Here is a 27571-nt window from a genome sequence, read left to right as displayed (position 1 = left end):
TCTGAAGATTTTGCAGAGAACATCATAGCTGAGACCTCTTTCCTTCTATTTTGTATCTAACTCTGACTAGTAAATGTGATACTTATTCAATTTAAGAGCAATTTACTCCTGAATTCATTATACCACAAAATTGTTTCTTTCAAATAAAAGCTCTATAAAATGACAGATGCCTTAATTTAAGAATTTTTTTAATTCAGAATGTCTGTATATAATCCAGTACATATCAGTGAAAGCTATTACACTTTTTTCTGATTTCCACCTCCTCCAACCCAAGAGATCCTTGTAAAATGAGGTTTTACTGTAAATGACATATTAAAATGTAAAATGACACACTTTGTTCAAGGTGAGTTAAAACAATTTACAGAGTACATCAGAAGCAGCCAACTATGCTGCACTCTTCATTCTGACATATGAACTACGACAAAGAGTCAAGGGTATGTAACTCATTGTTGGCCCTCAGCTGCTCCTTATTTTCCCCTTCCTACCTGTCACAGTGGGAGTATGCAGGCAGAGCTCTGCATGGAACTATTGTTTTAATCCTGCTCCCATCCCGCAATACCCACTCCCATATTGTTTCTTGCATTGTTATCCCACTCCCACGCACAAAAACCTTGGATCTGGCAAATCCCACAAGAGACAGATTCCCCCATGCTACTAAAAAAAAAAAAGTTGGTTAATATTATAAACAGAATTCAAATGCAATTTTTATCATTAAAAGAATAAAACAAATCTTACTCATATTATGTAAAAAATCCTTTAGCTCCTATTATAATAGGCATCAAATCTCTTTCTATTCCTCGCTTAAATTTAAGTATTAAAACCTTTATTAAAAAAAAAGAAAAATGTGCTTTACATTACTGAAATTCTGTTTATGAGGAAGACTTAGTATTTTCCTGCAAATCACCACAATGTGCTTTGGTTTTGCCCACCTGATCCCACCCAAAACAAAGTACATTTTACCTGCTCCTGCTATTATGGCAGCAGGTTCTGTGGGACCCTTGAGATCCCAGCCCCACTATACAGATCTAAAAGCAGGCATCTTTTCCCAGGTCCTACTCTTGGATTAGAGCAAGTCAAGCCCCTACCTTGCTCTCCCCAAAGATGGCACAGCCTAACAGGGAAGTAGGTCAGGGAAAAGCCCAACCTATCCCTACAACTGATGAGAACTTGCGCGAGGATGTGTACTCAATCAGGGGAAATCATACCCTTAGCCTGTAACGAACACACAGTCCCAATTTCAGGAAAACTAAAGCCATCTGCTGTTCATGATGTTTATTAATGATCAATGAAGGAGGCACATCAAAAGCATAGTTGTTCCGTATCATAACATACACTGTATAGTTTCTTCTGTACAAATCAGCCTCATCATCAACATATGGATTAGTTACTTGCAGAGCTGGGCCGAGAACAGCAATTCTGTTCTGCAGAGCATTGAGATTAAAAAAAAAATTCCAATTTGGAAATAAATTTTTTTTTACAAACCTCTATGAAACAAAAGCCCCCCCCCCCTTTTTTTTTAAAAAAATAACAATAAAGTCAGAAGATTTTGTTTTGATATTTTCTAAACAAAATTCTACCTGGTAGGCTGAAAGACACAGTAGAAACTGAAAGTTCAAGAGCTTGGAAACTGGTGCCCCCACAAACCCCTTCAGCTTGAGGCTAACAAGAAACTGGGAGCCTGTAAGCCTTACGGGTGCTAGCTCAGAGCAGGCTTCCAGGCTCTCAGTTCTGACCACCTTATAGGCCTCTAAGGAGACGAAGAGCTGGGACTCCCATAGCTCCCTGATCCCCTGGAGCCTTGGACTCCAGGGGTATAACTATACAGCAATTAAAAATCCGTGGCTTGCCCATGCCAGCTGACTCGGGATAAGGGCTTGTTTAATTACAATGTAGACGTTTGGGCTCAGGCCTGGACCAGCCACAGGTGTCAGACATACCCTAGAAGCCCCGAGGTCCCTGGAGTATCTGCTGGCAGGTTGCCCTAGAGCTGCAGACTCCAAAAGCTCAGGCTTCTTAGGAGCCATGCAGGCGAGATGGCTGCAGAATTCCTTGGGTTCTTTCAAAGCTTCACTGAAATCAAACCTGGTTTTTGTCCGAGTCCCATCAAAATCAAATCAGTTTCAACTAACCAAGAAATTCCACTGAAAGAATATTGTCACAATTTTTCTAACAAGCTCTAATTAATTGCCTTTTCTCTGCATAAATCTGCCAATTATCCATACTTCATTCAAAATTATACAGCAGATGCCACTTATTAGCAACTTCTTGGTTCCAAGCAAAAAGTTGCTATTATCTTAAAGCTGCCAACAAACAAAAGGCCCATGCCTGAAACAACAGCCAAGGCGGAAAGCCCCACAGCCAGGGACCTGCCACCCACACAGAAGGTAACCGGGAACTCCTTCTGAAGTCTCGGTGCTGAAGGCTGGTAAGGGAGGCTGCGGTCAGGACAGCAGCAGAGAAGACAGAACTGAGCACCTGCAGAGTTGCACAGTACCTCTCCCTGCACTCTCCGAGTTGCACCCTACCCTGACACTAGGGGCTCGGGTTTGGCACAGCCCAGTGCTTCCTTCCCTGCCTACAGCCCTACAAACCTGTAGCCAAGGTTTTCTGCAGGAAGTGGGGACGCTAGGTCAGCAGTGCAGGCCAAGGGATGTGCTGGCCGCCGCTCCAAGCCAATGGGGCTGCGGGAAGCAATGAACCACGGCCAGTGGGAGCCGCGATTAGCCGAACCTGCAGACACAGCAGGTAAACAAACCGGCCAGGCCCGCCAGGAGGCTTACCCTGCCAGGCCACGTGCCAAAGGTTGCCGATCCTTGCGCTAGGTTATCAAAAAAGTTGTCAATAAGCAGCATGACAGTTGCTAATATACGAATCCAATTAACATTAAAGTCTATGGGATGTGTTCTTGACAAAAAATTGCTAATAACCAAAAATTATCAAGTCGGCTAATAACCAGCATCCGTTGAATTACATGGCTTAATTTACACTTTGAAACTTAGCTACACCTTGTTCTTGAGAAATATTGGTATTACTTTTTTTAAAAATAACCTATACAACAACTGGTAGTTAGTTGTCCTCAGCACATCACATTATACCTAAATAATGTACGGGTCTGAGTTCAAAGTATGATTTAAATATCAGAGGGGTAGCCGTGTTTGCTGCTTTTACAGATCCAGACTAAGAGTCGCTTTTATGATTTAAATGTTATTGGATATACTTTTATCATAACAAGGCTGAAGGTCAGAATTTTCATACAGTTTGAATGTCTTTGTTTTGGTCAGCTTGCATTATAAGCTTGACAAACATTTTTACCCATTTATGTTACCATTATTCAAAAGCCTTGTGTATACATTTTAAGTGTATAAAGTACATGCACTGAAAGATAATTGCTTTGTTTTCAAAACACCAAAAGCAATTGTTACAAAACTGACTGCTGATCTGTAGTAAAATCAAAACTGTTTGAGTATCATTTTTTATTTTTGCATTACTTAGTTTAAAACAGCAGAATCGCTTTAAAAAAAAAAAGTCGTAAACATGCTTTGAGGCTGAAACTTGTTGGAGCACATTTGCATTGTCTGATTTTTCTATACGGAGCATAACATTCTTCGTTAATACATATCTCCTGTTTCACAGAAATTCACCACTGTTTTTCCCTGCAAGCATAAAGTCCCAATCCTGCAAGGAGCACCTCATAGATTCCGCCTTGCAGAAACGGAACTTGGGACCCAAATCTGCAAACATGCATTTAATTTTTCCATACAAATAGTTCCATTTAGCTAAGTGTGATTACTCATGCAAAGTTACATGTGTAAGCATTTGCAGGACCAGATCCATAGTTCTGATAAATTATTCCAATTAACTAACTCCAGAAGAAATATAAAGGGCATGCTATATGAATGACACTTCTTAGAGCATTTCCATGCCCAAAAAAACCTAAATCACCACCAATTCTCATATTAGTTAGGTAATCATTCAGCTGCTATAGAAATATTTTCTACTCAACTTTCAACATCATAATATGGATCTGTGGACTATGGGTGGAAAGAACATATGATACATGCTTACCCTCCATTACCAAATATTGCAATTTATTTTATTTTTAAGCCTGCATAATGAACAATACAAAAATGTAATATTTCAACTAAGATAAGAGTTTAATTTAGGAGGGGCAGGGTGAGATTCAAGTATTGTGGAAGGCCCTGACGCAGGAGAGTCCTTACACGTACAGTTTAAGTCTTTGCAGGATCAAGACCTAAGACACTATTGCAGAATTTTCTCACTTCCCTTTTAAAAAAAAAATCAATATTAAATAGTATTTTCAAAAATTGAGTGAAATTTTTAAATATCTAACAAAACAAAATCTTTCATTGTAGGGTTAAGAACTTTTAAGGGAGTTTAAAAATTTAATTCGATTAAGGAGTATCTATCCCACAAAATAATAAACATTTAGCTCACCTCCTGAGAGAAAATTAAAAAAAAAATCAGTTGCTGCATAAGAGAAAGAGTGCTGTTGAATGTCTGTACATCAAAGGACGAATTAAGTCCCTACTCTATGGGAGGGACTCTTCTATGCTGTTACTTACAGGTTCCTGCAATCTAATCCATCACTTTGAAAGCGAGTTGAAGGTAATCAGAGGCACAGACCTACCTGAGCATCTGTGCTAGTTTTTTGGGCTGTTATGATCATGCTTTCCCTCTCTGGTTTCTGTGAGAAAGACCCAGATATAAAGGGAAAATTGACTATAAAAAGTGCTATCAAATACACAAAGACAACTACCTGAAAAAAAAAATCTGTTCAGTGATAAATAATCATAAAGGGCCAGAGGAAAAGGCAGAACCGTGTGGCTTTTATGTTGATCGTTTCCTTATGCGCAACACACATGGAGTGACTGTTTTAAAACTCTCTTAAAAGTTATTTCTTGCAAGGAGAGCCCCGAGTTCTCAGCCTGCATTGCACGGCTGCCTCTGTCGACAGCTAGGTCGTATATTTCAAGCCTGTATTTGTTCAGTTTGAGGGGTGGGGGGCGGGAAGAGAGCAACAGGCGACCCCTCATCGCCAAACTGTCTCCAGTCAGGCTCCGGTTCCGCTCTCCGCCCAGCCGGTGCTGCAGGGCCCGGGCACCATCGAAACGCGCACCCGCCGGGGAGGCTACTACACGCCTCGTCTCGCTTTCTCACGCCGGCACACCCCCCTCCCCCAACGCCGTTTAAAAGCCGTTCAGAAGCTCCCCCACCCCCCATACGAGCGAATATAAACGGGCCCCGGGAAGCGCCCGCTCCCAGGCGCGCTGGCTCCGGCTCGATGCCGCGGCGGCGGCGCCGCTGGAACTGAACGAAGCAGGAACAGCGCAGGGCCGCCGGCCCGGGATCTGCCCGCTCAGTATCATTCCGCAGGGCCTAGCTCCCCCTCCCCCCACACAATAGACCCGGCCTCCCTCCCTCCCCCCCCATATCCGGGGACTATATGCGGGACCCGGCGGAGGCTTTTCGCTACCCCTAGGGCCCCAGTCTCGAACCCCACGGCGCACATCGAGCCTGTCCGGCCGCGCTGGTTACCTGACTCGGCGCCGGTCTTGTTGTCTTCCCTGCTGGGTTTGCAAGGCCGCCCCCTCGGCATGGCTGCCCCCTCCCCCCACACGCGCGTGCGCGCGCGCGCACTCACCCCCCCACACACAGCAACGGCGGTGGCGGAGGAAGAGGCGGTTGAAGGGTGGGGCAGGCGAGGAAAGAATGGACCGGCCCTATACCCAGAGATTGAGGAACTGCATGGAGATGCGCCAGACAAGTGAAACGCGCACGCGCGTGAACCGCGAGCGTGGGGAGGAAGGGAAATGCGCGCGGCAAAGGCGCTTGCGCTTTACCCGCGCGAACGCAAAAGGTCTCAGGTCGCGAGGGAAAGAAAAGTGATTCTAGTGAAAGGCGGCGGCGCATGCGCCCTACCCAGGCTAATGGCAGGGGGGTTATGCGCGTGCACTCGCGAGCGGGAGGGAGGGAGAGGTGCACGATGACGGATGGCTTTGCCTCTGTGACATCCGGGTACTGTGGAATTCTGAGAGCGGAGCGGAGTTCCAATCGCACAGCGGCAGCTGCTGGGCGGCGGGGTAGGGATGGAGAACCCGTGGGCCGCGTGCCTGCAGAATGGGAGTGGAGCCAGGGAGTGGCATACACACACCTTACCCTTCCAGGCAGGCTCTGGAAATCATGACACTAGGGTAGCCAGCCTGGGTGGGACCTGTTGCTGGAGTTTCCTGACGGGACATAATCTTTAATTAAAGAATCTTGAATTCCTGGAGACTCCAGGCCAAAATCCTTGGGGGGTTGGCAACCCTACGATCAGGTCACAAGTATTGCCTCACACCAGCCTGAGTCAGGCCCTGGTCCCCTCCCCATCACAAGTGGCTTAAACACACCATGATTTTATCCAGCAATGTTGGATGCTGGACTCTTTTTCTTTGCCATCTGGGGTCTGAGAGCCTTTAAGGAGTGCACATGCTCCAGCTTTTCTCCACAGCTCTGACAATTAGAAATTTAATATTTTTTTAAAAAATGAACAGTCTCCCCCAATCCCTTGTCTGAAGGAGTTGGGGTTTTAAGAAAAATCATATAGTGTGAAACTCACCCAGAAATCAAGTGGGCTGGCATCGCTGAGGTTTTTGGCTATAGTCTTCTCATCTTCAAATTCAGTGAGAAGTTGCCCCTGAAACACACACATGCAGCTGCAGTGCACTTTGAACATCTGAGGGGAGAGGGGTATAAAATGTACTCACAAACACTGGAGTCTGCCTGTGCCTCAGCGGTGAGAGGGACATACTCCCTTTTCTGCCTCTAAAATCCTCACCACGTAGGGTTGCCAGTTTTGGTTGAACATATTCCTGGAGGTTTCATCACATGACAATCTTTCATTAAAAGATTAATCTTTAATTCCTGGGACTCCTGGACAATCCTGGAGGGTTGGCAACACTACTCCCATGCCAATTCTATTCTGAAAACATTCTCCCCAGTACCTCCCTGTCTCACAATGCTGCCCTGAATCGTACACCCCTGCCCACATATGGAATCCAGCAAGCATGGGGAGCTTTCATAGCCCTTGAGATCAGACAGGACCGTTAGATCATATTGTCTGATCTTCTGTCTAATCCAAGCCACAGAATTTCACCCAGTTACCCCACCATTGAGCTTAGCATTTGACTAAAGCATACCTTCCAGAAAGGTCTTGCTGGTGACCCCCCCATGTCTCTTGGTAGTGAGTTTCAATAGTTAATGACCCTCACTGTTAAAAATGTCTCCCTTATTTCTAATTTGAATTTGTTCGTCTTCTAACCTTTGGTTCTTGTTATGCCTTTCTCCATTAGATTAAAGAGCCCTTTAGTACCCAAACTAAAGGGGTATATTGTAATCAAGTCGCTTCTCAGTCTTCTTTTTGATAAATAGCTTGACTTCCTTAAGTCTTACTGTATGGCATTTTCTCTAGCCTTCAGATAATCGCAGGCTCTTTTCTGCACCCTCTCCAACTTTTAACATCCTTTTTAAACCGTGAACACCAGAAGTGTACGCAGTATTCAGTATCAGTCGCACCAATTCCATATAGAGTGGTAAATCCACCTCCTTACTAACCTTCATACATCTAAGGACTTCATTAGCCCTTTTTGCCATTCCATCGCACGAGGAGCTCCTGTTTAGAGCCCTGCATGGGTACAAAATTTGTGTCTGCATCCAATACGCAAACTTGGTCCATGGATGCGGATATAAAGCAGATATCCACAGATTTGCAGTGCTCTACTCATGTTGAGTTGCTATCTACTGCATCCCTTACATCTTTTTCAGAGTCACTGCTTTCCAGGATAGTCACCCATTCTGTAGGGTTGGTCTGCATTCCTTGTTCCTACATTTGGCTATATTAAATCTCAAATTATTTTAATATATGCAGTTTATCAAGCAACCCAGCTTGCTCTGTATGACTGCTCTGTCCTCATGATTATTTACCATTTCACCAATCTTTGTGTCAGATACCAATTTTAACAGCAGTGATTTTATATTTACTTCCATATTGTTGATGAAATGTTGAATAGTGTCAGGTCAACTACCAATCCCTGCAGATCCCCACTCCCATTCAGTGATGGTTCCTCATTGACCATGACTTTCTGAGATCTGTCCATTAGCCAGTTCTTCATCTATTTAATATAGCTCCAAAAAATAACAATGAAGCCTATTTTTAACCAGAATGTCATGTAGTACTAAGTCAAGCACCTTACAGAACTCTAATTATATTACACCTAGACTGTTGCTTTATCAGCAAAATTTGTAATCTCAAAGAATGAAATCAGATTTGTATGAATGTAATTGGGGCTTCTTTCCAGCAAGCTGAGTTTGCAAAGAGCACACTTAGTTCCTTTTATTCCCCTGCTCTGCCAATAGATCACATTTGGTGTTTAGCCCACCCCGGCTTGGTGAAATGAGGGAAAAGGGTTTGAATTGTTGCTACCCTTCCATTGGATGCCTCTGGGTGGATTCCTTGCCACTGCCCACTCTACACATAAGAAAGGCAAAGGGCAGCAGTGGCCTCTTGTGGCTGTAGGCTAGAACTATGCTAATGTTGCCAATATCTGCAGCAGTAAACCACGGACATTAGCCAGTGACATGGCAGCTGTTCACAACAAGCATCTGCTAACTGGACTGAGAAAAAACACCAGAGGTGACAACTGCATATGTTCATTACCCTGAAGCTATTAGCCTATATCATAATTTGCCACGTTGCCATGGATCCCTTTTGAAAACAACTGCACTTCTCTTTTGGTTGTTTTCAAACGTCTCAGGCTCAAGCGCAGAATATTAACACATAAGAAAGAGAAAGAGCTAAGACACTGCAACATTTAGGCTTTATAACTTCCTCTACGTATGCACAGTCTTCTCTCATTGAGCACTTCCTGAAAATAGAGTTCTCAATGAGTATGTCTACACAGCAGCTGGTAGATGTAATTCCCAGCTGAGGTAGATGTACATGCACTAACTCTGCTCAAGTTAGCACCAAAAAATAGTAGTGAAGCTGTGGTGGCAAGGGTAGTGTCTTGGGCTACCCACCCAAGTACGTAGCCAGGGGGTCAGGAGGGATAATACTCAAATGGCAGCTCAGATAGCCGCTCATGTTGCCACACCCATACTGCTATTTTCAGGCAGTAGCTCAAGCAGAGTTAGCATATATACCGGGGGTGGCCAAACTGTGGCTTGTGAGCTGCATATGGCTCTTTGACAGTTAAAGTGCGGCTCTCAGAGTCCCCCGTGCACCCCCATTCTCAGCCTGCCAGACTGGTCGGGGGCAGCTCGGGGCTTCTGCCTACAGTGGGGTGGTTGGGCAAGGGGCTTCTTCTGTCCATCAGGGAGGGGAGATCTCGGGGCTTCAACCCCATGGGGCACGCCTGCTGGGGCTCAGGGCTTCAGCAGGAGTGGGGCTGAAGTCCCGAGCCCCATTCGGCACCTCCTATGGGGCTGAAGCCCCGAGACCCCCTGCAGCCCAGGGCAGAAGCTCCTAGCCCCACCACCCCACCACAGGGCTGAAGCCGAGAGCCCCAGCAGGTGCACCCTGGCTCTTGAACTTCTGAAGGTTGTTGTATATGGCTTGGAGGCTCAGGAAGTTTAGCCACCCCTGACATATACATTTACCTGAGTGCGAATTACACCTCCTAGCTTCCATGTAGATATGCCCTATGACATTACCCTATATCTAGGCATACTATCATACTGTAAACACCCCTTACTAGGAAACTATCTATCATAAGACAGGCCGTAAGCACAGAATGGTTTAAAAGAAAATTTGCTTTTAAATATATTAATGAACTCTATGTGGTTGCGTTAGCAACAGAAACTTGTTAAAGGTTGCAGACTGTAGGTCTGAGCCTATACCACTGAAGTCTATAGGAGTGTTGTTTTTTCTCCAGAGACTTCAATGGGAGCAAGATCACAATCCTCTATTCTCAGTGCACTCTGCATGAAAGTTGGAGGGGAACTGGATTATTGCTGCATTATTCTACCGTGGAGGAGTGGAAGATAGCTAGCATCAGGTAGGTGGATGAGCTCATTATCTTCAAAATTTAAGCAGAAAGCTCTTAATGCACAGTATTATTTAGATAGGTAGTTGAGTTATTATTTTAAATTACAGAAATCATTTTCCTAAATGTTGAGGAGATATACTGTGACTGAGACTATTACACCCACAACATAAAGTGATGTGGCGGAGATCACTGTAAGAATTCTAAAAATGACTTTTTTAGAAGTGTTTCTTTAAAACAGTATGAAACATTTTCTCCTTTTTAGAAAAGTCAGACATAATTAATTTTCTTTTAAAATCTAACAAACCTGAAATTGTACAATTGAACATTGTTTCTTCACCTTGAATTTTGCACCAAGTAGTATGGTATATTAAATAAAGTTTTACACTTCTGTGGTGTTTTTCACATGAAAGCAATTTAATTGCTATATACATATGATACAACTGAAATGCAGACAACTTGGGGATGGAGTAGAACAGTCCATCAGCACACAGCATACTGCAAAATAGTGGAAGGAAAAATTTTGGCCAGTAATATCAAGGCAAGACGTGCCACTGATCATTAATATCCACGCATAGCAGAACCTTGTTTTTTAAGGTCTCATCCAAAATTTCCACCCAATAAGTTTTGCGGTACCCCATTGATCAATTACAGAACGCTCAAAGGAAAAATTTACCTCACCAAGGTAATAAGGTTCATGAAGTGCACAGAAATATAAGGTATAGTTAAGAGAAGAGCTGGATTACAGCCCTTGGGTGCTTGACTTTAGCTTGGTGTACCTTCCCCTAAACTACAGATATTATGTAATGAGGATCTTGCTCTCACTCTGAGGCACTAGTCCTGCAAATATGTATGTTCTTTATTTGATGCATGTTAATAGTCGCTTTGCTGTCTGTGAAACTCCAAAAATGAGTAAAATTAAATATGTACTTAAGTGATTGCCATATAGGACTCTTAATCTGTTAACCTATAGTTGGGGGATGGGGGGGGGGGTTCTCCGTATTTTGTGAACCAAAACTTTGTTCACATAGTTTGTTTGGCACGTTAATGTCTGTGTTTAGAGGTACTAAGTTTTTGCCAAACCATGTAAGAAAACATATTAGAAATCCATTTTCTTTTTTTATAATTTTAAAGGATAAAAATCAATGCTTATTTTAAAGCATGTGTTTCTGTTTTTTACCAATTTGAATTTTCATGGTTGCAGGAAACTATGGGAGTCAGGGTCAGACAATTATTAAATGACAGTAGACGTTGACATTCAAAAAGTTAAATCTTTATAACCACTAAAATACAGATTGTCAACATCATGTGTCAAAATTTACAAAGTATGTATATCCTTACATCAAACTCTAATAAGTTCTCAAACATCATTTTTCTTATTTACCCATCTGTAAATTTCAATTATTATTGATGGAAATATTTTTGTCAGTCTGTGAGTGTGTGTACGATGAAATTAATGTTTACTAACATTTACTGATAAATATTTAATTGTTCTAAGCCTACATGTAGGACCTGCAATATTCCGGATGTTATAGGATTTCTTTTCTCCTCAAAAAGGAAGGAATTTGTATTATTTTGTTAAAGTGTAAGCTACAAACACTAAATTATCTGATTGCTTACTTCAAGGCACCAAGTCCCCCTCTATTGACATAAATAGACACATTGACCAAGTGAGTTGGGAAGGGTATTTGCAGAATATACAACCCCAACAGGAAAGGAAGCAAGGTTATAACAAGACAAATATTCACCATTTTTAAATTCATCATCATTTAAAAAGTAAAAAATTATATTCAACTCACTATCCATTGCTAATTCCACTTTTTTTCCCCCATCCAAAATAATAATGTTACCTGTCACATTGAGACACTAAGCTCGTTTCACAGAAGCCTCCAATAAGCTTTCATATAGTAAACTGTTGCTCTAATCCAGTGGGTTAATTATCTTGGTCTGAGGTTAAAGACACTGCAAGTGTGCATCTTAATTAGCTTAACAGAGTAGCAGGTGAGCATAAAGCATGGAGTCAGAAGGAAAAGTGTGACTGTTGGGCTGCATAACACCAAATAGAGACACTGAGGAGTGAACTTTGCTCATATCAACTGTAGTTTTGGTTATATTCAGCTTCTTCTGACCTGGCTTAGAATTCAGCTGGTGATGTGTAGGTGAAAGGCTCTGTAAACAATTACCTAGTTGTAGACTTAACTGGAGAGTCAAGGAAATTAACATCTTTAGACAACATTTTCTTAATGATACATTGCATAAATTGTACAGCTACAAGTGGTACAGCCTCAAAATTTCCTAACTATACCAACATCCAGTCATATGAAAAGCGCATAATAATACTTCACTTCTTTAATGTTCTTTGTCTGAGAGTTTCAAAGCATTTTACTCACATTGATGAAACTTCACAGTAGCCCCATAAGGAAAGCTGTTTTAATGATGGAAAACAGATGCACAGAGGACTTTTCAAAAGTCATACAGAAGTTTGTGGAAAACTCAGAATTAGAATTCATGCACGTCTCCTAACTTTAACTCCTGTACTATCAGACCATCCCAATTCTTTCTTTAAACTCTTGTTTAGATCCTAGTCAATGGTGTCTCCTGTACAATAACAATTTTAAGGGTTATAGGAATTTGGATTGGAATTACTTGAACGGTATGACTAAGAATTTTTTCCTAGTTTGTCTATAACACAAATAAAGTACTCTTATTTTTTGTAAAGAAGAAGGATGTTCTTGTGGTTAACTCAAAAGATGTGATCTTAATTTCCAACTATACCACACTGCAGGCAATCTTTATGTCCATATTTCCTAACTTTTGAGGGCTTGACTCTGCAACAGTTTTTTTTCTAAATATAATTTCCTAGATTTTTTAAAAGGTTATTTGAAAACAAACAAACAGAAAAAAACAAATTCTTTTGTATGGAACTACAGAGTACATCTAAACTGCAACTTAAGACCACGCTTACTAGAATTTGAGTTAGGAGACCCTGGGTTTGTTAACCTCAGATTTGAGTGTCTACACTTATTTGTAATCCCAGATTAGGAATTGTTGAACCCTGGGGCCCAACCTGGGCCAGCATCTGTGCTGCATTATGCAATCCCAAATCCCATATCCCAGACTTCTTAGCACCCTCCCAAAAATGTGGCTGCTCTAGCCCTTTGTTCATGATGCAGTGTGTGAAAAGCTGACAGTCCGGCAAACTTGACTATGCAAAGGAGAAAGAAAGTCAGCCTATGGAGGGCTCTCAGAGCATAAGTCCAGTAGGGCTGCATCTACACTACAGAGTAATAGGGCTTGAAGCCTGGATCCCCTCTTGACTCAGGCTTGGACCCTCGGTTAGTTTTGATTCGTGTGTAGATAGAAGGGGGATTGGGCTCAAGCCTGACTTTGAACCCTGGACTTACGCTGCAGTGTAGGCAGGCACCTCTAGACTAGGCAGTTCATAGCCCCATCTGGCTGCTGCATTAGTTATGAATATAAAAAATTTGCCTGAACCCTAGCAGCTCTTTCATTACTAATTAAGCACAGAGTGTAGACATACCCACGGTGACCCTCCACATGGGCATCGGTATGGTTGGGCCCTTTAGATCCACAGCACATAACTCTACTACAGTGGTTCCCAAACTGGGGTTCGCAATCCCCTGGGGGTTTGCAGAACGTTACAGGGGGTTCACCAGAACAATTTCACTAATAGCAGCCAGAGGACCCTGGGCATTGGAGGCAGCAGGTGGGACCTGGTTGCAGGGCAGACAGCCCGAGCCCCAGGGAGAGCAGGGCAGGGCAGTTGGGGCTGGCAGCCCGAGCCCTGCCCCTGTGAGCGGGGGAGCCGGCCGCCAGAACCCCAGCGTTCCACGTGCAGCTGGAAGCCCGAGCCCTAGCGGTCAGCGGGACCTGCAGCCCAAGCTCAGTGGAGCTCAGTTGACCGGAGCGGTCAATGGGGTCCAGCAGCAGGAGCCCCACAGAGTGCAGAGGAAATTTAAACTTAAATCCCTGGAAATATTCATTTTTAGGAGGGGGTTCATGAGATTTTACAATTTAGTGAAAGGGGTTCGTGGGCTGTTAAAGTTTGGGAACCACTGCTCTACTGCATATGCGAATGGAGTAACTGGCAGCAGTAATAGATTATTACCTTCTGCAAGGACTAGCCAGTAGAGATGAATGGAGATGCACACTTTGCTAGTGTATTTCATAGCTATTTGCTAGATAGCAGAAGAACATTCAGACTCTAATCCTGGGTTAAATTCTGGGTTTTGTAGGCGAGTATTCTTTAGGGATTATAAACTCTTCTGCCCCGGTCCTTTCTGATTACCTCTTTCTGCCCCTATCATCTACTTGCTTGTCTGGGGCCCCTTTTGCCTCTACTTCTTCCCTAGAGCCTGGCTCTTTGCCCCCCCCCCCCACTCTGTCCCTATTCTTCCCTGCAGTTTGTATTGCACCCCCCTACTCTCATCATCCCCACTACATTCAAACGGACTTGGGGGGCATAGCCAATGTTTCCCCCTTCTGTCCCTTTTCACCCCTAGCAGCTGGAATGAGCAGTTGTAAGAAAAGTCCTGTACAGCTCCAACTTGAAGCATGCTCATTGTGGACAGAATCTTCAGAGAATTTAGCTGCAAAACTCTAACAGGTGTCTACTGAGCATGTGTGAATTGTGGTTTCCAGAGGCTCATAATTTGGCTAAGTGTGGGTGGATTTTCTGGGGGGACATTAAAAGGCACATCCCTCCATCAGTAGTGTGACACACACAGACGCTAAATTTCAAATCCCTGCTCCAAAGCATGGAGGCACTAGCGCTTTTCCGTGAAACAGTTGTATGAATTTTTTTAAAACCATAGACTAAACAATGTATTCCTCCCTAATTTCATTCTTCAGTACCACTGAAGCATTTTACCTGAAACTTAAAAGAAAAGTTTCTGGCAGACACCTACCCATGAAACATTTCAGACCAAACAGTTAAAATTTGGCAAAAATTATAAGCAGCTGAAGACAGGGTCTCATAACAGGAAATGTTAGGCAACCTTACTGTAGATACACTATCATTTCTGCCTCTATGAATAAGAATGAAAATAATCTGGTTAAGGAGTTTCAACCCCATCCATTAATTCCTTCAATTCTATCTCAAAAATAAGGAGCTTTAATATCAGAAACTGCTTTTCAGGTATTGTTGTTCCATGTATATTTATTTAACTACAGCCATTCCAAGCTGACTCTAGTCTAATCAACTCCTTGTATGCTTCCTCCACCAGCAGCAAAACTAGCACGTCAGAAAACATGGCTATCATTTGTGAAGGCAAGTGCCAAACTGCAAACAGTTTTAATTCACACTACTGAAAACAGTGACTGTATATGCAAAGTATGACATCTGAGAAGTATATAACATTTGCCTTGTAGAAGGACTTGCCAAGTAAGAGAGGAGATAAATAAGCAACTAGACTAATGGAAATAACAGACTGGAAAGGGACAGAGACCAAACAAAGTACAGTACCTAATATATATTTGAAGAAGTGTACTAAGAATGGAAAACATTTAGCAGAGAGAGTCAGTGAAGTATGTGGCAATACATTTAATTATCTGGAGAGCTAGTTGAACAAGTTGTAAGAAGTTAGTGAAATGAATAATAATTAGGAACACCTGATAACTAGTAAAATAGTGTTTAGAGGGAAAAAATAGAATCTTGCAGTGCTATTATCTTATTATCTTATGCTATTATCTTGAACTCCCTCTGGGTGTTGTCTTCTGTTCTATTTTCATTCCATCACCTCCAACCACCTACTTCTATGCTGGATGCAAGCAGATGTTCTTAGAAATGTAGATCTCTGGAGCTGCCTGTGATAGTCTGTCCACTTTTTTTCCCCCTCTCAGTTGCAACTTTCCCAGCCCCCACATTGTCAGGATGTTTAGCCTTCATTAGCTGAGATAGATGCTTGTGAACTTTTCTGCCTAATTGTCAAAAAGATTTTCTTTTTTTACAGGCAATGGTAGTCATAGTTGGGACAGTTACAGGCATATGCTATAACAGATCAAATAAGAAGTAAAAATCTTGATCAAGCCAGAGGACACATGAGAGAAGTACTACCTGAGTTTTCATTAAACAGATCTGCTGTATATATAGATCCTTATGTGTGTATGAGGGATTCAAAGGAGCTGCAAAGAAGCCACATTTTCCCACCTGAAAATTCCCTTGTCATAGGGAAATGCTCAGCTGATGCTAATCTGATTTAGTGAACCCCATCCCCACCCCCAGCTCCCACTCTTGTACAGGTGGGGAAGCAAAGCTGCAAGACAGTACCCTTCAGCTATACCCAGCTGGTGTGCATTAAAATCACCTCCACCAGGGTTTAGGGTGAGGTCAATCTGCCCTGAGAATTATGGAGCCATAAGTACCGTCATCTCTTCCTCTCTCTTTGCTGTGCCAAATGAATCTGAGCCCCAGTCCATCTTAGATACTCATATGGCCTCATTACTGTAATATCTTAGTACCTCACAATCTTTAATGTATTTTATCCTCACAACCCCCTGTGAGATAGGGAAGTGTTATTATCCTCATTTCATAGGTAGGGAACTGAGGTACAGAGAGATTAAGCGACTTGCCCAAGATGACACAGGAAGTCTGTAATGGAGCAGGGAATTGAACCCCATTCTCCTGTATTCCAACTTAGTGCCCTAACTATTGGACAATCTGATATAACTGGCTGAGGAAAGGTATCAGACAGCATCATCTGTTGTCCCTCGATGTAGTTGCAATCCAAGATTCTATATGGCTGGAGCTGATTAAAGTACAAAAGAAACAGGCTACACCTTAAGATGCTTGTAACCCCTGCTGAATTGCCATGGGAATCTTATAACTGTGGTGCTGGCAAACCAGCTAATCTGTATATGATCCTTAGAGGCTTAATAAGTGGCACTGCAGTTGTAATCAGGACAATTCACTTGTGTGTGGGTATCAAAGAAATGTTAAGTAGACCAGCAATCACTATCTCATTCATTTGTAGTAATAGGAATCAAGAGTAGATGCTAAATGTGTTTGTCTGTGTACCTATGTCTTGTTTGAAGTTTACCAGTGTCATCAAATTAGCTTTTAGATGCTAAATCCTTTTTATGTCTTAATTGTCTTTATATTATATATGCGGCTCTGTTCAGTCAACCTTAAGATCAAAGATGTATAAACACTACATGAACTAATGATATTACTTATATTGTCTTCAGCTTATCTATCCCTATTATAACAAGTGACCAGCAATTGCCTTATGTAAATCAGTGTAGAGGAATTACCTGTGTATGCACAGGAAATGTTATGTTAACTTAAAAGGATGGGTCCTTGTGGGCTCAATAAAGAGGAATCTTTGAACACATATTGTGCTCAAGAAACTTGGTAGCTTGTTTCAACTATAAAAGAGAGGCATTGGGTATGATCCTGTAATCTCTAGTCTGCTGAACTTTTAAACAGGGAAAGTTTAAGCCATTAGATGGAGATCTCCAAGTAACTACTTGGATTGTCCTGGATAATTCATGGAAGGCCTCTAACAGACTCTACATCTAAGATGTTCTTTGGACTCTAATCTTTTTTGGGTGATCCAGAGAGACTTATTGCAAGCTAGCAGATTTAACATCACTGCTATTATCCAGATCTACAAACTCTGAAATTAACTGTAATGTATATGATTCATTTTAACCTCTTAATAACTCTTCCTTTTTTATTTTAATAAAGGTTTTATGTTTTGGTTATTAAAGGATTGGTTATCAGTGTGATTTGGGGGTAAAATCTGAAATATATTTTAAGCTGGGGTGTGTTTGAGCCTTTGTGATTGGAAGAACTTTATATGTGATTTCTGTTTTTAATAATTATTTATCACAGAAATCTGGTTGTCTGGGTGGCAAACCAGGGACTGAGATGCCTAAGGGGACTGTGTTTGGGATTCTTGTTAACCAGTGGTGATCCAGGAGCTCACTTTTGTTACTGGCTTGGTGAAATCTAATTCTAGAATAAGCCACCAGTTTTGGATTGTTTCTTACAGTCTGCCCTGAATTTGGCCTTCTCAGGGGTGACCCATACCAGCATGACAGTAACAAAGGGAGTCACCTCACCAATATAGTGAAGGGAGATACCCTGTTGAGAAGAGGCTATTGAAGAGGAATTACATCCTTTAGAATTTGATAATCCAAGTGAATTAAACTGGACAAAACCTTCAGTGTCAGGCATTTCCACTTCTGAAGCCCCAGCTTCCAAGGCATGAGTGTCCATTGACTTCCTCCACAAATGATTTTCAACACTGTTAAAATCATAGATTTGGGATACTTCTGGTGGATGAAATAAAAAAAAATCTGGTCTCAGGTTTTGACTCTTGTGGATTTTTATCCTGTTGAAGCTAAAAATTCATAACTTAATTTTGGATTTTCAGTTCTGCTGTACTAGTTACTATAAAGAATACTTGTGGTAAGAACTTTTTATGAGCCATAGTACAATGTAATATTGTGTATGATATCCACATGTCCAAGAATGAATATCACAGGATAGAAGTGCAGGAACAGTTAGGGTTAGATTAATTCAATTTAAACTATTTCTCATCCCCTACCTCCCAGTTGGGTCTTGGGATAGATGCAAAATTAAATTCCTGGCTATTTGCCACTAGAATTTATCTTAAAAGACATTAGCAGAAGGATTCTGTCCCTACTATGGAAGAGTGTATGGAGCCCCTGGGTACTTGTCTTTCAATGAGCAAAATTGTGTATATGATAAGTAGGTAGAAGAAGGCTGTGTCAGTGGTTAGACTACTGGCTTGTGACCTAGGAGACCTGTGTTCAATTCCCTGCTCTCTCACAGACTGCCTGTGAAAGTTTAGGCAGTCATTTAGTCTTTCTGTGCTTCAGCTTCTCATCTGTAAAATGGGGATAATTGTACTTCTCTACCTCACAGGGATGTTGTGAGGATAATGATTGTGAGTGATCGGATGTTGTCGTGATGGGGGTTCTTTTATTTTTATATATATATATATATATATATATGAGGATCTCCCGAAATACAGGACTCTGACATAGATACTATATAATGCTGAACAGTATTAGAGTTAGTATGGAAATCAAGAATATTGTCTTTCACCATTCTTGTATGAAGACTGTGCAGAATTATTGTAGCTACTACAACATTCAGCTTTAAAACTCTGAAGTCCTACTGAATACTTCTATTGCAATGGCCAAGTCACTCCTCTTTAAATGTCCTTAGTAGCTTTTCCTTGTCCAAACTCCAGTGTGTCATGTTTGAGCTTCTTTACTACATCTTTAAAGCCTTTCACAACTCTGTTCCTCCCTAGTTATCTGCTCAATCACCCCTCAACACATACCCCACCAACGATGCCAACCTGAATGGCAACACTCTGCTTCACTCACAAGCACATGTGTGTGCTTCTTTCCATGTTTATGTGTGGCATGCTCGTCCTGAACCACTCCATAAAGTTACTAACCTGTCCTTCAGTTCTTCTTAAGAACTACTCCTACAATTATGTCTGCAGGAGATCAACTGATAATGGCTAAGCAGAAAAACAGTGAAGATTGCTGATATTTAAAACAAAGATTTTATTGTATACAGAATTATGAACATATGCAAAAAGTAAATGCATAATCTGTATTTATTTCCTGTTATTGTTAATCTGATTCTCCTTTTTCATGACCCTCCTACTGGTTGTTACATTCACTTGTTGCACCTGGTCTTAAACTAGATAGAAAGACATGGTCCATACCCTAAGGAGCTTACGGTTTATACAGTAAAAGAACGACACCCACTCTACACACCTGGAAGTCAATGACAGTTTTGCTGTTGACACTGATAGGAGCAAGACCAGGTCATAAAAGCAGCATATTCAAAATTATACTGACAGGTACACCTTCTCGTCTGCTGAATAATTCATGCCTTTAATTTTAGTCCTTTCCCTCATGTGGGCAGTCTATCAACCATAAATCTAGTCACACCACCTAAATTATAAGATGAGAAATATATCTGAGTATTCCTACTTTATAAATACTCCCTCCCGTTGGCAAAAAATCAGCTCTCCAGTCAGAGAAAAGAACATCAATGCTATGTGCAGCAACACAATGAGAGAGTAAAGGGTTCATAAACTGTCTCTGAATAAATAGGTTCACTTTTTTTCCTTTTAGGTATTTGTTTACTCAAATATTCTTAACTGACTTGGTCTTTATTTTCAGAACGAAGTTAAACCTCTAGAGCCCATGACAGGTCAAACAAGGACTTTCATCACAGAGATGATATCAAGCAACCCTTGAAGACTATGTTCGTGTCGATAATCAACATAAGAGTCCTTATTGAATTGCTGTTTGCAAAGGTGCTAAAAAGAATGATGCATTCTGAGGAATCTGTGATCAGCACATTATAGGATATTCTCATACACTTCCATGATGAGATTTTATTTACATTTTTAAAGATTATTATTAATTCACATAGAAAATTACCATACAAACTCTTAAGGCAGCATAACCAGCCCTCAATAGGAAGGAAATTAGAGCGCTCACCATATTCTTAACTGACTTCTGATATCCAAATCTTACAACAAATGTGGAACAATAACATCATGCAGTAATCTTATTCATTAGATTTAGTGAACGGGGTAGATGTAGTAAATCTGCATTGATAGATGCTTTTGTGTATTCAAACATGAAAGTTATATTAAGAAAAGGGTGAAACTGAATAAAAAAGAGAAGAAAAGGTTTCTAAACTTCTCACCTTTTTACTTCTGTTCAGTTCCATCAAGCTACATTTTTTCTGGTTCTAAAATTAACACATCCCTGCCTCTCATAACTAAAAGCATATGCTAGTGCCATTTCAGAATACTGGGAGACCAGCAATACCAAGATAATGGTAAGAATCTTTTAAATTTAGTAAATAAAACCAAGAGGTGTAGTTAAAAGAGGCCATGAGCAAGTCCCTCTTCTAGATCTGTCACTAAACTGCCTGCTCCAAAATAAAGAGTCCATACATATTGGGTTTGAACATCATGATTGAATAACATTGTGTATTTTATTGATAAAAACATTATGCATAATTCAAATATAATTTTTTCTAGTAGTCATGGAAAAAATGATTCACTTAGCTTGAATAGGTCTGTATCCATAAGAATGACTCAGTAAATACAGTCCACTAAAAAGAGGCCAGAAAGAAAGAAACACAGTGCCCCCAATTTATATAATCCAAAAGAAACACAGTAGTCCTATGTAATCACATGACTCCAGGTGCTGGGGTTTCAAGAAAAACAACAGATGTAGTGAGAATCATCATAAAATTGTGAGAAGTGACAGTACTGGAAAGAGGCTACCACAGAGCCTCTTCTAGAGCTGTTACCCTTTCAAGTTCTGTTTGAAACGCATTTGTCAAGTCTTTGTCAGAGCTGGTTTACACTCCTTGAAGTTCAGAAAGGTTCCTGTTTGAATGAAACCAGTTTTATTTTGTACACTTATAACTGCGAGACAACAAGCAAGGACCGAGAGGTTCATGTCAGTTTGCTAAAACCAAAAATGGACCTTTGGCAAACACATTTCCTCTTCTGAACCTGTGATCCAAAATATAAAAGTAATAATGAGAATACCCTGTAATTACAGAAAATAATGATGTACTTGGGCCACTGGCATGACAAGGCTATTCTGCATACTTGTGATCCAAGAAGGAAGTAAGAAATAGCTAAAAGTCTATGGTTAAGGCTCACATTCTGAAAGACAACAGGATTACATAGATAAGTATTGCTCACTATAAGCATCCAGGGTTGCAGCATCCACCCCTAAGAAAGTAATAATAAAATACCAGAAAGATGCTCCCTTCCCATCATTATTGGAACAGACTTGGATATCATCGGTAGGGAGCTGACTGTGGTGGAGAGAGCATGGAATGTGGGAGAGGAGGTGTGATACATGAAGGGAGAGGGGGTGGGAAGTAGCTCCCTTTGATAGACACCCAGCCAGCCAGTTAGCTGTAAAATCCCTCTTGGTCTGTTCTCTGCTTGCTTTACCTGTAAAGGGTTAACAAGCCCACAGGTAAAAGAAAAGAAGTGAGCACCTGACCAAAAGAGCCAATGGGAAGGTAGAACTTTTTAAAATTGGGAAAGAAACTTTCCCTTTGTCTGTTGTTCTCTGGGCTGCAGGGACACGGATCAGTAATGCTGTAACCAACTTTAAGCCAGGTATGATTATAGAGTATCAATTCATACCTCGAACCTACTTATCTGGAGCCTCAGATATGTAAGTAAAATTAGAGAATGTCGAAAAAGACATGATTTGGATTATTTTATTTCTCATTGGCTTGTGGACTCCTCTGTGCTAACCCTAGATGCTTTTGTTTGCTTGTAAACTTTAAGCTGTTCCCCCTAAGAAAGCTATTTTGGGTGCTTGGTTTTTGGAATTGCTCTTTTAAAATCTAGCAAAAGTCTAAGTTCCAGATGTATTTTCTTTCTTTTTGTTTTTAATAAAATTTACCTTTTTTTAAGAACAGGATTGGATTTTTGGAGTTTTGTGCATATGCTGTTTGATTAGTTGGTGGCAACTACTAATTTCCTTTGTTTTTTCTCTCAGCTCTTCCCTGGGGGGAAGGTGAAAGGGCTTGAGGGTACCCCACAGGGAGGAATTCACAAGTGCTCCTTCCTGGGTACAAAGTTGTTGGGGGTTTTTTATCTTTGGGTGGTGGCAGCGTTTACCAAGCCAAGGTCAGAGAAAAGCTGTAACCTTGGGAGTTTAATACAAGCCTGGAGTGGCAAGTATTAATTTTTAGAATCCTTGTGGGCCCCCACCTTCTGCACCTGGAGTGACAGAGTGGGGATTCGACCTTGACAGAATTATGTAACAAAGACTGGCATTGTAAAGGCAATTTCGTATTAGTTTGTTCCTTTAGTTCTCAACAACTGTTAGTCCACATCACATAACTATGTATTTATCAGTTTGTGAGAACATGTATGGTTCCTCTGCAGGCAATGCAGCTGCAGGTCACATGCAAGAAAAGTCCCAAATAAGAAATGACAACTTTTTCCCCCCTCTCATATCTGTGATTTTTAGCACACCTTACTGACTTGCAGTAAGGTACTTCAGAGTGCACTGAACTGTTTGTCAGAGCTACGTCATGGCTAAAAAGTAACAGCCAAGCTAAGAGGAAACGTTTGTGTTAGATTTGTTTGTTCTATTTATATTAATTATAAAGGCATGCCCCAGGGATACCATGAGTATGAACAATATTCAGTCTCAGGTTTCAGAGTGGTAGCTGTATTAGTCTATATCAGAAAAAAAAAAAGAGGCGTACTTGTGGCACCTTAGAGACTAACAAATTTATTTGGGCATAAGCTTTCGTGGGCTAAAACCCACTTCATCAGATGCATGGAGTGGAAAATACAGTTGGAAGATAGATAGATAGATATATACACACAGAGAATATGAAAAGATGGGGGTTCCCTTACCAACTCTAAGAAGACAAATCAATTAAGGTGAGCTATTATCAGCAGAAGAAAAAAAACTTTTGTAGTGATAATCAGGATGGCCCATTTCAAACAGTAGACAAGAAGGTGTGAGTAACAGTGGGTGGCGGGAATTAGCATGGGGAAATAGTTTTTAGTTTGTGTAATGACCCATCCACTCCCAGTCTTTATTCAAGCCTAATTCGATGGTGTCCAGTTTGCAGATTAATTCCAGTTCTGCAGTTTCTTGTTGGAGTCTGTTTGTTTTTGAAGTTTTTTTTGTTGAAGAGTTGCCACTTTTAGGTCTGTAATCAAGTGTCCAGGGAGGTTGAAGTGTTATCAGTGTGCACACTGTGAGGAGGTGGGTGTGAATGCCACCTGCTTATATCCAGGTGCTTCACTTCAAAAAGCAACAAGGAAAGGAAAAATTAGATATTTTGTTTGTTTTAGTACTCTGCTGAAGATTGCAGGACCATCTTTTGTCACACATAATGCAAAAGGTAAGAATGTGAGACAGAAAGACTTATTGGACTCTTTAGTATGACATTAGCAAATACCAAAGTAAAGCGCCAATAAACTTTTGGGATGGCATATAAAGATGAAATCCTGACACCTGCTCTAGCCCCTTTAGATTGGATAAAAGGGCTGGAGCAGCATGAAGGTGCACTAATGGTATGTCTATATTGCAATGTAAGCCTGGACTTGTGCCTGGGCTCAAGGCAATGCCCCCTTGCATCTACACTGCAATTGCACTAACCCATGGTTCAGACCCAGGTCCCAGGACCCCGTTGGGTCTGAGCTCAAGTCAAGCCAGGACTTAGGGTCTGAGCCTTATTGCTTTGCAGTGTAGATGAGGCCTCAGCTTGACTTAGCTCCCGGGAGTCATCCGAAAGTATCCACAGTTCCTTGGGGCAACTTCCTTAGTTCTCTCTATGCCAACAATCTACAATGCACTCTATTAAAAACAGTGCTGCTTCTTGGTCATGCGAGCACAGCTAAATTTTGGTGAATCTGTGGTGTGAGGCCAGTAAAACTGTGGACTTCAGCAAAAGCACCAGGAATGACCACGCTTACCAGCAGATAGCTAAAAATCTGGCAGCTCTGCAGATTTTCCGGACAGGTGATCAGTGCAGGAGTGAATACAGGAAGACAAGGGATAAGAATCATACCTCAGATAACTCACAGCAGCATGCCTATTTTATGATGACCTTGACTGGGTCCTAGGCACTGTCCCAGCACAGAGCTAACCTTGCTTCATGATGACCTGGTGATCTGGGATGGCCCTGAATCAAGAATGGGGAGTGATAGGAGCCAGAGGCCATGGGACTGATGAGATCCCAGCCAGGATCATGAAATGACTCTTTTAATTAAACCAGTCCCAGAGCAGGCTGTGGATCAGGATCAACAGCAAATTCTCTGTCCCCTACTCAGAAGAATTGTTTGATCCACGTCCCAAAATGAGGAATAGCCAGCTGCTGAGCCTGTAGAGAACCCAGTGGGGACAGAAGCTGCCCCAGAACTGGTAAGTGCATGATTCAAATAAAAAGTTTATTATTACACTAATGGAAAGGATTTCTGCTTTAAGAGGCAATGCAAAAATGGTAAGCCCCAGCTACCAGCATTTGGCCACTAATGGTGGATTATATCACAGAGCCTAGGCATCCCTTCCCTCTCCGTCTCCCCAACCCTCCACCAGGGGTAGTTCAAAATGGCAACTTGGAATTTCAAACTTTCATACACAGCTGTAAAGTACGTTTGCTACAGTCATTCTTGTTTTCCTTCAGTAATTAGGAATTTGCCACCCTGCAATCACTTCTCCTGGGTATATGCAGCTACCTGTAAACAGTGAAAAGTGTGTGTGTAACAGTATTCTATTTCCAAATCTAGTCCATTGCAGAGGTAATCCATGCAGAGGTGGAGTAAAGCTGCAGATTTCAAAGAGTTTTGCATTCATCAATAACAAGGTAAACCATGTGTGAGCTAACACAGCATCATGTTAATTCCCTCATGGATTCTGACCCGTCCTGACTGCTGATAGCTGCAAACTTTTCCTGAAGCAGGAACTCAGATAGTCAGTCACACTGTGGGGAAGAGCATATTTTCCAAGCCATCTGTACAGCTAACTAGTCCACTCCACTCACAAGTGTGCTGTTCAGTCACTATTCATTTGAATTCTTCTGCTGCATACACTGCAGGTTTCCATCCAGCAGCTTGAAATCAATCTCTCTCTCTGCCACTAAGGCACCCCAAGAACTTTTATGTCTTCCAAAATATGAAAGGCCTGAAAAGAGAGTAAAAAAACATTTGCAGTGAGGGTGCTATACACACTCCCCTCCTTCATAAGGCAATTAGTTATACATTTTTATGAAACAGAATAAAGGTGTTAATTTTAAACTTACCATTGCCTCTGCACTTCTGTAACTACGATTAACAAGGCTGTGTCCAGAGACAGAGGACTGAAGCATCCCTTTCACAGTGTAGGATCACTTTAGAACTGTTAAAAGAAATTGGCCCACCTTGATTATCATGCACATTGTAGGGAGAGTGGTCACTTTGGATGAGCTATTACCAGCAGGATAGTGAGTTTGTGTGTGTGGTTTTTGGGAGGGTGGTGAGGGGGTGAGAGAACCTGGATTTGTGCAGGAAATGGCCCAACTTGATTATCATGCACATTGTGTAGAGAGTTGTCACTTTGGATGGGCTATCACCAGCAGGAGAGTGAATTTGTGTGCGGGGGTGGAGGGTGAGAAAACCTGGATTTGTGCAGGAAATAGCCCAACTTGATTGTCATGCACATTGTGTAAAGAGTTGTCACTTTGGATGGGCTATCACCAGCAGGAGAGTGAATTTGTGGGGGGGGGTGGAGGGTGAGAAAACCTGGATTTGTGCTGGAAATGGCCCACCTGACGATCACTTTAGATAAGCTATTACCAGCAGGACAATGGGGTGGGAGGAGGTATTGTTTCATATTCTCTGTGTGTATATAAAGTCTGCTGCAGTTTCCACGGTATGCATCCGATGAAGTGAGCTGTAGCTCATGAAAGCTCATGCTCAAATAAATTGGTTAGTCTCTAAGGTGCCACAAGTACTCCTTTTCTTTTTGCGAATACAGACTAACACGGCTGTTACTCTGAAACCTGTCTTTAGAACTGTTACAATTTATGTCCTTGAGATTCCACAGTAATTAATTCTGTGCTCTTCCACAGAGCTACTTTGAACAATAACCCTCTGTTTCTTAAAAAGAAAAGGAGGACTTGTGGCACCTTAGAGACTAACCAATTTATTAGAGCATAAGCTTTAATAAGTTTATGTTTAATAAGCTCTATTTCTTGTGCTGTTTCAGGACCCTTAGCCTATACTGCCTGCTCTTCTAAGTTCAGGGACTTGATCCTTGGCCCAACATGGACTCACGGACCATTCCAAAAGGAAGTGTTCCCATGATGAAGTTATGGCTGATGCTCTTGAGAGGGCAGACCAGCAGGTCCAGTACCAGAAGAAGAAGGATGAAAGACTGGAATAATGGCATGCTGACAGGCAGGAGGCAAGGCTGAGGCTCGCCACCCCGGTGGAGAACAGGGTTTTATCAAGGCAGCTGGTACTTGCAAAGCAGTTCCTGGAACAGGAACAGTGGCTAGAGGAGGACAGAGCTCTGCGGAGAGAACTGTTTCAGCAAGTCCTGTCTACAATGGCTGCAAGAACACTGGCTCCTGCTGCGTCCCCATAGCATGTTGCCCCAGCAACATACCCTCCACCCAGCAGTAGCTTGGACAACTCCATATCGGGGCGGCCCATGAATTCAGGACTCTTGAGCAGCTGGGCAGGGCAGCTAAATACTGTGCAGCTTCCCTTCCTTTCGTCCACTCCTCTTGGATGGAAACTTCCAGCCCCACCCCCATTGCAAAGTGAGGGGTAAACGTGTAAAGAAGAGAAAGGAGAACCTGGGACCAGGGGCATCGGATTGGGTATTAACTCTTTCCTGACCTTTCTTTTTGGGTGTGTGGTTTTGTAAGGGCAGCTGGCTTGCACAAGACTGTGAGCGGTTTAGTGTTTTAAGAGCTATTTACAAATAAAGTATGTTATATTTTCAAGAAA

At 41.8% G+C, this 27571-nt stretch overlaps 1 protein-coding gene and 1 long non-coding RNA gene across 16 annotated transcripts in view; one reads left to right on the top strand and one right to left on the bottom strand.

Moving 5' to 3' along the window:
* Nucleotides 1–5648, bottom strand: part of ZNF236 (zinc finger protein 236) — a 232124-nt gene extending 226476 nt beyond the window's left edge. For 11 of the 13 annotated variants that reach the window (XR_012157275.1, XR_012157274.1, XR_012157278.1 and 8 more), the window contains exon 1: nucleotides 5557–5648. Coding sequence is in view for 2 of the 13 variants with exons in the window: in XM_073331780.1 (XP_073187881.1) it covers nucleotides 5557–5617 (61 nt within the window). In the remaining 11 variants the exon portion in view is untranslated. Of the gene's footprint in view, nucleotides 1–4648; nucleotides 4706–5556 lie in introns of all 13 variants that reach the window. The other 2 variants (XR_012157285.1, XR_012157281.1) reach the window with 2 other exon arrangements.
* LOC140906897 (uncharacterized) lies at nucleotides 5481–27571 on the top strand. 3 transcript variants are annotated; one of them, XR_012157290.1, is made up of 5 exons: nucleotides 5482–10055; nucleotides 20241–20377; nucleotides 24911–25001; nucleotides 25367–25443; nucleotides 26823–27571. It is a non-coding gene; the product is annotated as an uncharacterized lncRNA (long non-coding RNA). The 3 variants fall into 3 exon arrangements; XR_012157289.1 differs by having other exon boundaries at nucleotides 5481–10055; nucleotides 24911–25443; XR_012157291.1 differs by lacking the exons at nucleotides 24911–25001; nucleotides 25367–25443 and having other exon boundaries at nucleotides 5488–10055.

This window comes from Lepidochelys kempii, chromosome 2 (assembly GCF_965140265.1).
Source record: "Lepidochelys kempii isolate rLepKem1 chromosome 2, rLepKem1.hap2, whole genome shotgun sequence".
NCBI lineage: Eukaryota > Metazoa > Chordata > Testudines > Cheloniidae > Lepidochelys > Lepidochelys kempii.
Note: the sequence above shows the minus strand (reverse complement) of the source record. Positions and strands in the feature narration are given on the sequence as shown.